Source organism: Thrips palmi, unplaced genomic scaffold (assembly GCF_012932325.1).
Source record: "Thrips palmi isolate BJ-2018 unplaced genomic scaffold, TpBJ-2018v1 HiC_scaffold_7, whole genome shotgun sequence".
Taxonomy (NCBI): Eukaryota; Metazoa; Arthropoda; class Insecta; order Thysanoptera; family Thripidae; genus Thrips; species Thrips palmi.
The window spans coordinates 7,902,990-7,917,929 of record NW_023144634.1 but is presented as its reverse complement, the minus strand read 5'-3'; the positions used below and the strand labels follow the sequence as shown (position 1 = coordinate 7,917,929).

General features: G+C 47.0%; 2 protein-coding genes across 2 annotated transcripts in view; one reads left to right on the top strand and one right to left on the bottom strand.

The window, feature by feature from the left end:
• Positions 1 to 7,951: 7,951 nt before the first annotated feature.
• Positions 7,952 to 11,523, top strand: LOC117652768 (clumping factor A-like). The gene is made up of 4 exons (XM_034397861.1): positions 7,952 to 8,296; positions 8,346 to 8,792; positions 10,851 to 11,185; positions 11,289 to 11,523. The coding sequence occupies exons 1-4, from the start codon at positions 7,952 to 7,954 to the stop codon at positions 11,521 to 11,523; spliced, it is 1,362 nt and encodes a 453-aa protein (XP_034253752.1).
• Positions 11,524 to 12,630: 1,107 nt separating this feature from the next.
• The window catches only part of LOC117652767 (fibril-forming collagen alpha chain-like), a 2,976-nt gene continuing 666 nt past the window's right edge, over positions 12,631 to 14,940 (bottom strand). Inside the window, exons 2-5 of the mRNA XM_034397860.1 lie at positions 13,889 to 14,032; positions 13,578 to 13,790; positions 13,290 to 13,486; positions 12,631 to 12,854 (exon numbers count right to left, since the gene is read on the bottom strand). Coding sequence (XP_034253751.1) covers positions 12,631 to 12,854; positions 13,290 to 13,486; positions 13,578 to 13,790; positions 13,889 to 14,032 — 778 coding nt within the window. The remainder of the gene's footprint in view (positions 12,855 to 13,289; positions 13,487 to 13,577; positions 13,791 to 13,888; positions 14,033 to 14,940) is intronic.

The following is a 14,940-nucleotide window of genomic DNA, read 5'->3' as shown; positions in this document are numbered from 1 at the left end:
CCTGTGTTATTCGTATGTTACAGTGAATTCGGCGCAAGCATAATACGAAACAATATTCCTTCGTAATACGAATCTTTTTAGCTTTTCATTGTAAGTTACAAAGTAAAACCTTCGTAATACGAAGGAAAACCACCTTCGTATTATGCTTGCACCATTTCCTTATGGGAAATTTCTTTGTAAGACATTTAGAGTGTACTCTGGAAATTTGTCCAAGCATTTAAATAGGGGAAATCTAGGCGGATAAGCCTGCTACGGTTTGTTTCAAGCGTAAACTGATTACGCTTGAAGACAGAGGGTCATACTACGCTTTAGTTTTACCAGCGTATCGCATGAAGCGGCGCGACGACACGATCGAAAGGGGTGATTGCTCTGCGGTCTGAAAATATAGTATCTTTGGCTCCTTTTTTGAGGGGCTGCAAATTTGTACAATTTTTCCGGGCCCCATTGCCGGACGCGGTTTATCTTCATCGGTTGGGTCGAATTTCGAGATGCATGAGCAGTTTCCCAACGAAAGGGAAAATGCCTGGAGATGCCGCGTGTCTGGAGGTGCCCCACGCTCAGGAAGTGTTCATATTGTCAGCTGCAGATGTGTGTTTAAAGCCCGCACAATCTGGTATAAACCATTATCATTTATTTGCTGAAAGGTCTTGAATTATTTTAAGCAGGACCAGAAAATGTGTGTGTGTGTGTGTGAGAGAGAGAGAGAGAGAGAGAGAGAGAGAGAGAGAGAGATGTAAGTTTAACTCGAAAGTATCTTCCACTCCGCTTCAACTACCTAGAAAGCTCATCGAGTATTGTGATTTAAGCACACATCTTTTTCAGTATAATTTTATCACTCATAATATTTGCTTGAATTGTTCCTTCCATTATCAGATAAAATGAATTTTATGCTTGTTAATAAAATTACCAAATTGGGTATTGCGCTTGGCAGGCTCTGCTGGATGTGTTCTTTTCAAAAATTACGAGCTACTGCAACGGATGAATCTCTGTGCTGTCACAAAATATGCGTGACCACATTGCAAAAGTCTGCAAATTTTAAGAAAATGAAAAAGCATTATATGTGTCAACTCAACGGCAGTTCCACATGCTGCAAAGTGGACTTGGTCAGGTGGTGTCACTCCATGGGTCCACTCACGTGCCCTCAGTCAAACACGTCGGACCGACTGGTTAGATAGATAAGTGTTCAATGCACTCTCATCTCAGGAACGTGACGTTACGTTGAAACGAGCGTGACAAAACGTCACGTTCCTTCCAGCATTGTGTCACGTTCGTTTGGACGTGAATGAGCCAAGAATTTGCTTATTCACAGTAAAAAAAAGTGATAAAATGCTGGAAAGAACGTGACATTTTGTCACGTTCGTTTCAATGTAATGTCACGTTCCTAGAATGAGAGTGTACATAGCAGGATAATTGTGTTCATTGCCACGGATTCAAACGAACGCGACCAACTTCACATTTCAACGAGTATGATGTTACATTCGGTTAATAACCGTGCGTGCAGCATTTGTTGGGTCATGAGAGTGGAATCCTGAGGTAGGTCATCGAGAAGTGAATCACGAGTGTGCTCTTTGTGGACAGTTTGTCCCATACTCTTCAAAAGAAAAATTCTCTCATTTTCGACACTATTTAGAGTTGTTTGTCGTCTAAAATGTTGAAGGAAAGTATAACGTTTAGAAATATAGACACCAGAACGCTCAGCGGTTCACTCCTCGGAGGTCACCCGGAAGACGGTGCGCCGTACCAGCGTACTGAATCATTCAAAAATAAGTGGGCACTGTCCAGAATACGTTTCCCTGGAGTTGTACAGTATTTCCTTGCTTCTTTGCAGACAACGGCGAAGGGTTAACGTAATTATGCTCCACGGCCACATGATATTTCTTTATATTTCATATAGAAAATGATATTTTTCCTGTGAATTGTAAATATGTATTACAAGGGTAACTATTGACTTTTAAATTTATGACGTGAAGTGAATTAATATGATAAACGGCAATTTATCTGTAAATAGCAATAACATTAAGCTGATTTTTGTAATTTTAGCCAGCAAATGCAAGCTGCTCCATAGAAGCTGCCCTTTTCTTTTTTACAAATACGAGTTTATCATGAACGTAAAATGCTTCCAAATGACAAATTAGGTCCAGCCAAAGCACAGCAACCAAAACCAGTTGGCCTGTTTAAATGGAAAATAAGTCATCCAAGAACAAGTGGAGTTTTACCATGGATTTGGTGGCTGCATACATTGCCACAATTAATCGACAGAGGAGACCTTATCAAAGGCACCTTCGAATGTTTTTGAATGTGATTCAAATGAGATGTGAGGGACCAGTCGACTATCAAAATAAACATGTACTCCTGTTTCAATCCATGGCCTGATCTAGTTCTGTAATTCCACTTCAAAATATTCATTAAGTATTGGAGAAAAGTGACAGGTTGTGGTGTGTATCATCATGATGAAATGATCTTCTAAAGTCTTTAGTTTGAATGATCTCAATGTAAGTAAAATATTGGCTGTGTTAAAACAAAAAAAGGGTGTATAAAAGTTTGACCATTCAAAGTTTAGATACTAATCTAATTCAATTTCATTTGCATTGTTATTCCATCTAATAATATTAAAGGTGGCGTTTAATGACAGCTTTCTAAGCCTTCCAATAATAAATCAGGAATTATGGTTAAATAAAAGTGTTAACAAGATAGGAAAACAATTGATTTTCTTAAGCTGAACTTGGTGCACGCAATTATTAGTTTAAAATCAACTACGAATTGTTGATTTGGATTGGTAATGTTAGTGAATGTCAAATAGATATTTATAAATAACCAAAACTTGATTGAATTGGGTTGTTTCTTTTCCCTTCCTCAAATATCACCGATTGGGGGAAGGGGAGGGGGGAAGCATTACGAAAATGGGTACACTGAGACACTGCGGTGGACTTAACCTGACCGATATGTTAAGCGACATGACGTCTTTCCTTAGCTTGCCGTTCGAATGCTAAGACCCAGTTTATCGAATAAATTGCAGCAATCTGTACCTCAAACTCAAAGAGTAATCTTTCTGAAAATATAGGTTAGTAAACGTGGGTGCCAGATATGCTTCCAGGAGGGCTAAATAGACCGCACCGCGAGCGGGCCGCTGTCTCGACCCGCCGATCAACTTTTCTTTAACTGATCGCACCCATTATTAATTATTTTCCGAACATAGACACGCAGGAGCTGATCAAGAGGGACTTTCCTCCGTTGTCCACTGTAGGGCCCATCATTTGCCAAGTGTGAGAGGTACCGCCTGGGAGGTAAACACTATGCAACCGTGGTCAGAAGAAAATGAATTCCCAGTTGTTCCCGAGACAAGGGAATTGAGCCGGGAGAGGTGGACACCGGACTCAGTCCTGCTCAAAGAGGCTGTTCTAGGGTGCCCCCCCCCGGGGGGGGAATGTATACCTCGTCACATACTGGTCACACTACGAGTGCGACCTTGTAGCCGCATAGGTTCTTCTCCGCCAGTATAACGTGGCACCCCAGTAAGGACGGCCGTGTCCCGTTTGGCAGTGCACGCGGGCATGTGTCGGGCCCGAAACGGCATACGATCAAATTGTGGTCTAGCCCGAAATTTTATTGTGAGGTACGCAACATGGAACCAGAATGCACAGATGTGGAGGGAGCTGCCTAAACTGCTAGGCGTTTGCGTTCGTATCGCACCTATTCTAAGGGCCCATTAAAATGTAATTCCCGTGGACAGTTTCTGAGGCTGTGTAATTTCCGTGGACGGCAAAAAAATTAAAATTGCGATATTTCCTATATTATGGGGGTGATAGCTCGCCCCGATGAATCCATGATCCCTAGTGATGGTGTTTGCGGTGGCCAAAGCGTTGCAATACGCCAGGCGCCACGGCTACCGGTGCTAACCTTAGTATGAGAAATTGAGGGCGTCCAGTTGTCCATTTGCCCAGGGCAGTGCGAGTGCCCCGCGGGGGACGCGGCGCCAAGCAGCAGCAGCCCACGACGCGCGACTTTGACATCACGGTGCAAACGAGGCGCGAGGTGAAAACGCCGTCCGGGACAAAACACGAATTTCAAATTGAATGCGCGGAGCGGGTGCACGCCCGAAAAGAAACCTCCTCCTCCGGGGTCCATGGACTTCCCCTTGCCTGCAAGGTTCCCCTCTCTGTGCAGTGTGCAGGCAGAACCTGAGTTGGAACTTCTTCGTCGACCTTGTTTTCTTCCCGTCCCACTGCGCATCGCCCGGTTGGGCTCGACGCGGCTCGGGAGAAAGGGAGGTAGGGGGGGGTCACGTCGCCCCTTTAGACGGGGGTAGGCCAAACGTCGCACTTTGCCTCCGTCAGTGGGCAACTTTTGCTGCACCCCCTGAACCTGATCCCGCCCCTGGATCCGCCTTGGATGGCCTTGGCCAAAGGCCCTCGTTGGACCCCTACGCACCTTGGTCCACGACGGCGGCCCCGTCCCGCTGGCCCTGCTGGCCCTGCTGGCCCTGCCGGCCCTGCTGGCCGCGCTGCGCGTGGACCCGTTCTGGCTCATGGCGTGGTTGCTCTTGCAGTGTACACTTCACCATCGCCGCGCCCTGGGCCCACACAACTACATCGACGTTTGCACCACGACGGCCCTTGTCACACTGAATGACTGAAAGCGACGGTTGTCCTGCACAGTGGGGCGTGGCGGGGCGTGGTGGGGCGTGGCGGGGCGTGGTGAGGCGTGGCGGGGTTTGGTGGGGTGTGGCGGGGCGGGGCGGGGCGTCCGGGTCCGCGGTTCGCTCGCACCCACCCGCGAAACAGATGCAGGTGGCTCGCAGAGCCCGCGTAGCTCTCGCCCAAAGTAGAGACCCACGAATTGTCGTGCGTTCCAATACCAGAGAATCGGAGGAAATTTTGTTGGCGCCGTGTTTTGTCTGGCGTGGCTGGGGAAGTCCCTGAAACAGAGGTTGCCGTGGCTAAAGAATTCCTTTACATTTCTCAGTTGGGCCTTCCCTGGTACTTGGGAATGGATTATGGGAAGAACCTGTGTAGCAAATGCTGGAATCTCGCTGTTTTCTATCATTTTCGTCGACGCATTGTGCTCGAATACTCTCAAACTGACACCTGAGTGTTTGTGTGTGTGTGTGAGTGAGTGATTGAGTCTGATGTGACTAATAGACGAAGTCGGGCTCCTGGACCCCCTTTCCGACCCCTCGTTGAAAAGGTCTTGCTGAGACCAATCGAAATCTGCAATAAATTTTTTTAGTCGGTCGACCCCCTTTTTTGAAGATCCTGATCTGGCCAACTGGTAAAAGCGGCCGATGGGGTGGGGACCAGGTCCATTCATCTTGTCGCCCCGATTCCAAAAATACCCCTATGTGCCCTGCTAGCACCAGTATTGGCGGAAATCCCCCTCCCGCTCATGTAAACCATGATGCACCTGCAGCAGCCCTTGTGCGACCCGGACGGGATTTGCACCACCGGATTATTTGTCTGGACGGTACTCCTGAAGTACCCTCCAAATCTGGTTACTCTAGCTCAACTCCTTCCTTGTACACAGACGCCAACAACAACAACAACAACAACACACAGACACAAAGGCAAATGCATAGGCCCTCCCCCTATTTTTTGAATAGAAGGGCGGGCCAAAAAGACACTGTATACGTTTAAGTTGTGCATTTGAGGGCAAAACTTATCGAAACTGATCGTTCTTAACCTAAATAACAGGTTTGGTACTTTGCGTGTGATTATAACAACAAGTTGGTAACCTGGCCCAACCCACGATTTTGAAATTGAAAAAGAAATCACTGTGGACGTAAAAGTAGTTCATTTTTAGGCAAAACCTATCGAAACTTATCGCTCTTAACAAAACTTAAAGGTTAGGTACTTCGCGTGTGATAACAACTGCAAGTTGGTAACCTGGCCTAACCCACGACCTTGAAATTTAAAAAGAAGTCACCGTGGACGTAGAAGTTGTGCATCGCAGGGCAAAACTTATCAAAGCTTACCGTTCTTATGTTAAATTTACGGTTTGGTACTTCGCGATTGATTGAAAGTACATGTTGGTAACCTGGCCCCACCCACGATTTTGAAATAAAGAAAAAAATCGCTGTGGAGGAAAAAGTTAAGCATTTTAGGGCCAAACTTATCGAAACTCATCGTTCTTAACCTAAATAGAGTACCCCAAAAAAGCTCTGGCCCGGAAGAATAAGAACAAAAACGGAAGTAAGAAATTGCAGTTTCTATGAGAAATATACGCTGCGGACCCTCATGCGCAGCGTATATTTCTCATTGATACAGCAACTTCTTACTTCCGTTTTTGTTCTTCTTCTTCCGGGCCAGAGCTTCTTTGGAGTACTCTATTACGGGTTAGGTACTTCGCGTGTGATTATAACTACAAGTTAGTAACCTGGCCCCACCCACGACTTTGACATAAAGAAAAAAGACACTGTATACGTTTAAGTTGTGCATTTGAGGGCAAAACTTATCGAAACTGATCGTTCTTAACCTAAATAACAGGTTTGGTTCTTTGCGTGTGATTATAACAACAAGTTGGTAACCTGGCCCAACCCACGATTTTGAAATTGAAAACGAAATCACTGTGGACGTAAAAGTAGTTCATTTTTAGGCAAAACCTATCGAAACTTATCGCTCTTAACAAAACTTAAAGGTTTGGTACTTCGCGTGTGATAACAACTGCAAGTTGGTAACCTGGCCTAACCCACGACCTTGAAGTTTAAAAAATAACCACCGTAGTCGTAAAAGTTGTGCATCTTAGGGGAAAACTTAACGAAACTTATCGTTCTCAGCCTCAATGTTAGGTTTGGCACTCCGCGCTTTATTGTAACTTCAATTGGGTAACGTGGCCCGAACCACGAATTCTAAATAAAGGACAAATGCCCTTTAACGTAGAGGCTGCTTATATTTGGGCAAAACTTAAAGAAACAGATCGTTATTAACCGAAATTACATGATTGGTACATAACGTGAAATTATAACTACAAGTTAGTAACCTGGCCCAACCCACGACCTTGAAATAAAAAAAAGAATCACCGTAGACGTAAATTTTTTTCATCTGAGGGGTTAAACTTATCGAAACTTATCGTTCTTAGCCTCGATGCAATGTTTGGTTCTTCGCGTTTGATTAAAACTACCCGTTGATAACCTGGCCCAACCCACGATTTTGAAATTGAAAACGAAATCACTGTGGACGTAAAAGTAGTTCATTTTAGGGCAAAACTTTTCGAAACTCACCGTCTTGAACCTAAGATTAAGGTTTGGCACTCCGCGCTTGATTGTAACTTTAATTGGGTAACGTGGCCCGAACCACGAATTCTAAATAATGGAGAAATGCACTTTCAACGTAAAAGTTGTACATCTTAGGGCAAAACTTAACGAAACAGATCGCTCTTAACCTGAATTCAAGGTTTGGTACTTCGCATCTGATTATAACCACACGTCGGGTATCTGGCCCGACCCACTGTTTTTACGTATAGGAACCGTGCTTCTATGACCAAACTGGCTCTTCCGAGAGCTTAAGCTTTTGGCAAAACAAACGTAAACTAACGATTTCGAGTCGAAATAACAAACCGGCGTTAAGTTAGGACTCACGGTTAAAGTGGGTTGGGCCAACTTCTTCGGCGATTTGGGGGTCCTTGAAATCCGGGTCGGGATACAATCCAGAAGCAAAACAAACGCTAAACAAACCTAAACAAACGAAAAACAATCAAAAACATACGGTCGGACTTGGGCGGGATTGATGGGTCAGGCCACCTTCACGGAGGTACTCTGGGGTCGACTCTGGAGTCAACTCTGGATTTGATTATGGAGTCGACTCTGGGGTCGACTCTGCAGTCAACTCTGGATTTGATTATGGAGTCGACTCTGGGGTCGACTTTGGATTTGATTATAAAGTCGACTCTAGAGTCGACTCTGGAGTCGACTCTGGATTTAATTATGGAGTCGACTCTGGGGTCGACTCTGGATTTGATTATGGAGTCGAATCTAGAGTCGACTGACTCCAGAGTCGACTCTAGAGTCGACTCTGGAGTCAACTCTGGATTTGATTATGGAGTCGACTCTGGGGTCGACTCTGAATTTGATGATGGAGTCGACTCTGGGGTCGACTCTGCAGTCAACTCTGGATTTGATTATGGAGTCGACTCTGGGGTCGACTTTGGATTTGATTATGGAGTCGACTCTAGAGTCGACTCTGGGGTCGACTCTGGAGTCAACTCTGGATTTGATTATGGAGTCGACTCTGGGGTCGACTCTGCAGTCAACTCTGGATTTGATTATGGAGTCGACTCTGGGGTCGACTTTGGATTTGATTATGAAGTCGACTCTAGAGTCGACTCTGGAGTTGACTCTGGATTTAATTATGGAGTCGACTCTGGGGTCGACTCTGGATTTGATTATGGAGTCGAATCTAGAGTCGACTGACTCCAGAGTCGACTCTAGAGTCGACTCTGGAGTCAACTCTGGATTTGATTATGGAGTCGACTCTGGGGTCGACTCTGGATTTGATTATGGAGTCGACTCTGGGGTCGACTCTGGAGTCAACTCTGGATTTGATTATGGAGTCGACTCTGGGGTCGACTTTGGATTTGATTATGGAGTCGACTCTAGAGTCGACTCTGGGGTCGACTCTGGAGTCAACTCTGGATTTGATTATGGAGTCGACTCTGGGGTCGACTCTGCAGTCAACTCTGGATTTGATTATGGAGTCGACTCTGGGGTCGACTTTGGATTTGATTATGAAGTCGACTCTAGAGTCGACTCCATAATCAAATCCAGAGTTGACTCCAGAGTCGACTCTAGAGTCGACTCTGGAGTCAGTCGACTCTAGATTCGACTCCATAATCAAATCCAGAGTCGACCCCAGAGTCGACTCCATAATTAAATCCAGAGTCGACTCCAGAGTCGACTCTAGAGTCGACTTCATAATCAAATCCAAAGTCGACCCCAGAGTCGACTCCATAATCAAATCCAGAGTTGACTGCAGAGTCGACCCCAGAGTCGACTCCTAATCAATCCAGAGTTACTCCAGAGTCGACCGAGTCCTCAGAGTCGACTCCATAATCAAATCCAGAGTCGACCCAGAGTCACTCCATATCAATCCAGATTGACTGCAGCAGTCGACCCAGAGTCGACTCCATAATCAAATCCAGAGTCGACCCCAGAGTCGACTCCATAATCAAATCCAAGTCGACCCCAGAGTCGACTCCCTAACTTAAATCCAGAGTCGACTCCAGAGTCGACTCTAGAGTCGACCTTCATAATCAAATCAAAGTCGACCCCAAGTCGACTCCATAATCAAATCCAGAGTTGACGCAGAGTCGACCCCAGAGTCGACTCCATAATCAAATCCAGAGTCGACCCCAGAGTCCGACTCCATATCAAATCCGAGTTAACTCCAAGTCGACTCTAGAGTCGACTCTGGAGTCAGGACTCTAGATTCGACCCATAATCAATCCAGAGTCGACCCCAGATCGACCCATAATTAATCCAGAGTCGACTCCAGAGTCGACCCCAGAGTCGACTAGGTTAGTGCAACCCAGGCTTGGGAAGCCTGTCCGGAAGAAATAATTCGCCTTACCTAACCTAACCTAACCTAACACGACCCACCTAAGCAATTTTTCCGTCCGATGGGATCCGGACCCCGGATCCAGACCCCCGGATCCGAACCCTCGGATCCAGACCCCCGGATCCGGAGGCTCGGATCCGCCCCTCGGATCTGGAACCCCGGATCCGGACCCCCGGATCCGGACCACAGGATCCGGAACTCCGGATCCGGACCCCGGACCCCGGGCCCCCGGATCTGAACCCCCGGATCAGGCCCCTCGGATCTGGAATCCCCGGATCCGGACCCCCGGATCCGGACCCCGGATCTGGCCCCTGGATCCGGACCCCCGGATCCGGACCTCCGGATCTGGAACTCCGGATTCGGACCCCCGGATCCGGACCACAGGATCCGGAACTCCGGATCCGGACCCCGGACCCCGGGCCCCCGGATCCGAACCCCGGACCGGACCCTCGGATCCGGATCCGGGGTTCGGATCCGGGGTGCGGATCCGAGTCTCCGGATCCGTGGGTCCGGATCCGAGGGCCGGATCCGGGTCCGGATCGGGGGTCCGGGGATCCGGATCCAGGGGTCCGGACCCCCGGATCCGGACCACCGGGTCCGGAACTCCGGATCGCGACCCGGACCCCGGGCCCCCGGATCCGAACCCTCGGATCCAGACCCCCGGATCCGTCCGCGGGCGCTAACAGGACGCGCCTCGTGCTCCGTGACTGTTGCGCCGCGCCACTGGCGATGCCCACGGCGATCGAAAGGGACTCGTTGTGACTTAGGCTCAACTTTGGCTACGCGATAAAAACAGACCACCGCCACAAAAAAAAGTCTGCGAAGGGCCCGCGCCTCTCCATTCGATGCCCAAATTCTTCCCGGGACTACTTTCTGGGCCGCCTGCGCGTGGTTTTGTTTATTTTCCTACGCCTTTCTTCGTCTCGCATATTTAAATGCCAATGGACACAAGACAAACAAAATGCCCCCAAGGCAAGGGGGCCCCCACATAATATTCTGCGAATAAAAACTTAAACACAAACCCGGAGGACGAGTTCTTCGGTCTCGGAGAAGGCTTGAGGCGATGTCTCTTCGAGATTTTCCACGTACGGAAGCTGCATGACTGGCAGTGGGAAATGCTTCACCGTCACATCGACCAAGACAAGGAGGAGAAGAACGGACTGGATATTGCCCCCACGAGTGGCGGGAAAACGCTAGTCGCTATCATTCTGATCCTGCGGTGCGTGCTGCTGGACAAGAAAGACGCACTTTTGGCCCTCCCCTACGTCGCCATAGTTGTAGAGCCTTGTAGAGCCTTCCATCCAGCCTTCCAGTCAGCCTTCCAGTCAGCCTTCCAGTCAGCCTTCCAGTCAGCCTTCCATCCAGCCTTCCATCCAGCCTTCCAGCCAGCCTTCCATCCAGCCTTCCATCCAGCCTTCCAGTCAAAAAGGTTGTGAAAGAGGAGAAAGTGAAGAAAAAGGTGGTGAAAGTGGTGGACAAAGAGGAGAAAGTGGAGAAAGGGGTGGTGAATGTGGAGAAAAAAGAGGAGGAAGGGGTGGTGAATGTGGAGGAAAGGTGGTGAAAGTGGTGGAACAAGAGGAGAAAGAGGTGGTGAATGTGGAGAAAGTGAAGAAAAAGGTGGTGAAAGAGGAGAAAGTGGAGTAAAAGGTGGTGAATGAGGAGAAAGTGGAGTAAGGTAGTGAAAGCGGGTGTAGAAAGAGGAGAAAAGGGTGAAGGTGAGGTTTCATTGTAGGATTTTGTAAGGAAAGGTCACAAGAATGGGGTGGTGAATGTGGAGAAAAAAAGTGGAGAAGAAGGTGAAAGTGGAAAAAGAGGTGGTGAAAGTGGAGAAAGAGGTGGTGAATGTGGAGAAAAAAGAGGAGGAAGGGGTGGTGAATGTGGAGGAAAGGTGGTGAAAGTGGTGGAACAAGAGGAGAAAGGGGTGGTGAATGTGGAGAAAGTGAAGAAAAAGGTGGTGAAAGAGGAGAAAGTGGAGTAAAAGGTGGTGAATGAGGAGAAAGTGGAATAAAGGTAGTGAAAGCGGGTGTAGAAAGGGAAAAAGGGCGAAGGTGGGTTTCATTTTAGGATTTTGTAAGGAAAGGTCACAAGAATGGGGGGGTGAATGTGGAGAAAAAAAATGGAGAAGAAGGTGAAAGTGGAAAAAGAGGTGGTGAAAGTGGAGAAAGAGGTGGTGAAAGAAGGAAAAAGTGGAGAAAGGGGTGGTGAATGTGGAGAAAAAAGAGGAGGAAGGGGTGGTGAATGTGGAGGAAAGGTGGTGAAAGTGGTGGAACAAGAGGAGAAAGGGGTGGTGAATGTGGAGAAAGTGAAGAAAAAGGTGGTGAAAGAGGAGAAAGTGGAGCAAAAGGTGGTGAATGAGGAGAAAGTGGAATAAAGGTAGTGAAAGCGGGTGTAGAAAGAGGAGAAAAGGGCGAAGGTGAGGTTTCATTGTAGGATTTTGTAAGGAAAGGTCACAAGAATGGGGTGGTAAATGTGGAGAAAAAAGTGAAGAAGAAGGTGAAAGTGGAAAAAGAGGTGGTGAAAGTGGAGAAAGAGGTGGTGAAAGAAGGAAAAAGTGGAGAAAGTGTTGGTGAAAAGGGAGAAAAAGAGAAGGAAGTGGAGAAAAAAGTGGAGAAAGAGTCGAAAGTGGAGAAAAAGGGAAGAAAGTGGAGGAAAATGTGGTGAAAGTGGAGAAAAAAAGTGGGGAAAAAGGTGGTGAAAATAAGAAAGAGGTGGGAAAGTGGGGAAAAAGAGAAAAAGTGGAGAAAAAAGTGGAGAAAGAGGTGAAAATGGGAAAAAAAAGAAGGGAAAGGGGGGTGAATGTGGAGAAAAAGGAAAAGTGGAAAAAAGGGTGAAAAAGAAAGTAGAAATTTTCCCTTTTCCCACATTTTTCTACTTTAAAAATCTTTCCCATTTCCCCCCTTTTACTTTTTTCCCCCCAACCCCTTTTTTTCCTTTTCCCCGCTATTTCCCTTTTTCCCCCTTTTTTTCCACTTTCATCACCTCTTTCTCCACTTTCACCTCTTTCTCCACATTTTTCTCTTCTTTCACCACATTTTCCTCCACTTTTTTCTCTTTATCTCCACTTTCACCACCTCTTTCTCCACTTTCACCTCTTTCTCCACATTTTTTCTCTACTTTCACCACCTCTTTCTCTTCTTTCACCACCTCTTTCTCCACTTTCACCTCTTTCTCCACATTTTTTCTCCACTTTCACCACATTTTCCTCCACTTTTTTCTCTTTATCTCCACTTTCACCACCTCTTTCTCCACTTTCACCTCTTTCTCCACATTTTTTCTCCACTTTCACCACCTCTTTCTCCACTTTCACCTCTTTTTCCACATTTTTTCTCCACTTTCACCACATTTTCTCCACTTTCTTCTCTTTTTCTCCACTTTCACCACATTTTCTTCTACTTTCTTCTGTTTTTTTCCACTTTTAATACCTTCTTTCTCCACTTTTACCCGTTTCTTGACCTTTATCTCCACTTGCACCTCTTTCTCCCCATTTTTTTTCCACTTTACCCCCTTTCTCCACTTTCACCTCTTTATCCCACTTTCACCACCCCTTTCTCCTTCACCTCTTTCTCCACATTTTTTCTCCACTTTCACCACCTCTTTCTCCACTTTCACCTCTTTTTCCACATTTTTTCTCCACTTTCACCACATTTTTCTCCACTTTCTTCTCTTTTTCTCCACTTTCACCACATTTTCTTCTACTTTCTTCTGTTTTTCTCCACTTTTAATACCTTCTTTCTCCACTTTTACCTGTTTCTTGACCTTTATCTCCACTTGCACCTCTTTCTCCACATTTTTTCTCCACTTTCACCACCTCTTTCTCCACTTTCACCTCTTTATCTCCACTTTCACCACCTCTTTCTCCACTTTCACCTCTTTTTCCACATTTTTTCTCCACTTTCACCACCTCTTTCTCCACTTTTACCTCTTTTCCACTTTTTTTCCCACTTTTACCCGATTTTCTCCACTTTCTTCTCTTTTTCTCCACTTTTCCCCCATTTTCTTCTACTTTCTTCTGTTTTTCTCCACTTTTAATACCTTCTTTCTCCACTTTTACCTGTTTCTTGACCTTTATCTCCACTTGCACCTCTTTCTCCACATTTTTTCTCCACTTTCACCACCTCTTTCTCCACTTTCACCTCTTTATCTCCACTTTCACCACCTCTTTCTCCACTTTCACCTCTTTCTCCACATTTTTTCTCCACTTTCACCACCTCTTTCTCCACTTTCACCTCTTTCTCCACATTTTTTCTCCACTTTCCCACATTTTTTTTCCACTTTCTTCCTTTTTTTCCCCCTTTCACCCATTTTCTTCTACTTTCTTCTGTTTTTTTCTCCACTTTTAATACCTTTTTTCTCCACTTTTTCCTGTTTCTTGACCTTTATTTCCACTTGCACCTCTTTCTCCACATTTTTTCTCTACTTTCACCACATTTTCCTCCACTTTCTTCTCTTTTTCTCCACTTTCACCACATTTTCCTCCACTTTCTTCTCTGAAGAGGTGGTGAAAGTAGAGAAAAAAAGTGGAGAAAGAGGTGAAAAGGGGGAAAGAGGTGGTGAAAGTAGAGAAAAAAAATGGAGAAAGAAGTAAAAGTGGAGAAAAAGGTCAAGAAAGAGGTAAAAGTGGAGAAAGGGGGATTAAAAGTGGAGAAAAACAGAAGAAAGTAGAGGAAAATGTGGTGAAAGTGGGGAAAAAAAAGAAAAAGTGGAGGAAAATGTGGTGAAAAAGGAGAAAAGAAAGAAAGTGGAGGAAAATGTGGTGAAAGTGGAGAAAAAATGTGGAGAAAGAGGTGCAATGGAGAAAAAATGTGGAAAAAGAGGTGAAAGTGGAGAAAAAGGTGGTGAAAGTGGAGATAAAGAGGTGGTGAAAGTGGAGATAAAGAGGCCCTGGAAGGCCCTCGAAGGCCCCAGATGGAAGGCCCCGGAAGGCCCTGGAAGGCCCTGGATGGAAAGGGCCCCGGAAGGCCCTGGAAGGCCCTGGAAGGCCCTGGGAAAGGGCCCCGGATGGAAGGGCCCCGGATGGGAAAGGGCCCCGGAAGGCCCTGGATGAAAGGCCCCGGATGGAAGGCCCTGGATGGAAAGGGCCCCGGGAAGGGCCCCGGATGGGAAGGCCCCGGGGAAGCCCTGGAAGGCCCTGGATGGAAGGGCCCCGGATGGAAGGCCCCGGAAGGCCCTGGATGGAAGGCCCTGGATGGAAAGGCCCCGGAAGGCCCTGGATGGAAGGCCCTGGATGGAAGGCCCCGGGAAAGGCCCCGGATGGAAGGGCCCCGGATGGGAAAGGGCCCCGGAAGCCCTGGATGGAAGGGCCCCGGATGGAAGGCCCTGGAAGGCCCCGGATGGAAGGCCCTGGGTGGAAGGCCCCGGAAGGCCTGGGTGGGAAGGGCCCCGGAAGGCCCTGGAT

What these genes read in the sequence shown, in the direction of transcription:
- LOC117652768 (XM_034397861.1), top strand. Translation starts at nt 7,952, where the DNA reads ATGGAGTCGAATCTAGAGTCGACTGACTCCAGAGTCGACTCTAGAGTC. An exon ending in ACTTTGGATTTGATTATGAA is followed by an intron (nt 8,297 to 8,345) that starts GTCGACTCTAGA and finishes TTAATTATGGAG; the next exon opens with TCGACTCTGGGGTCGACTCT. An exon ending in ACTCTAGAGTCGACTCTGGA is followed by an intron (nt 8,793 to 10,850) that starts GTCAGTCGACTC and finishes CCTTCCATCCAG; the next exon opens with CCTTCCAGTCAGCCTTCCAG.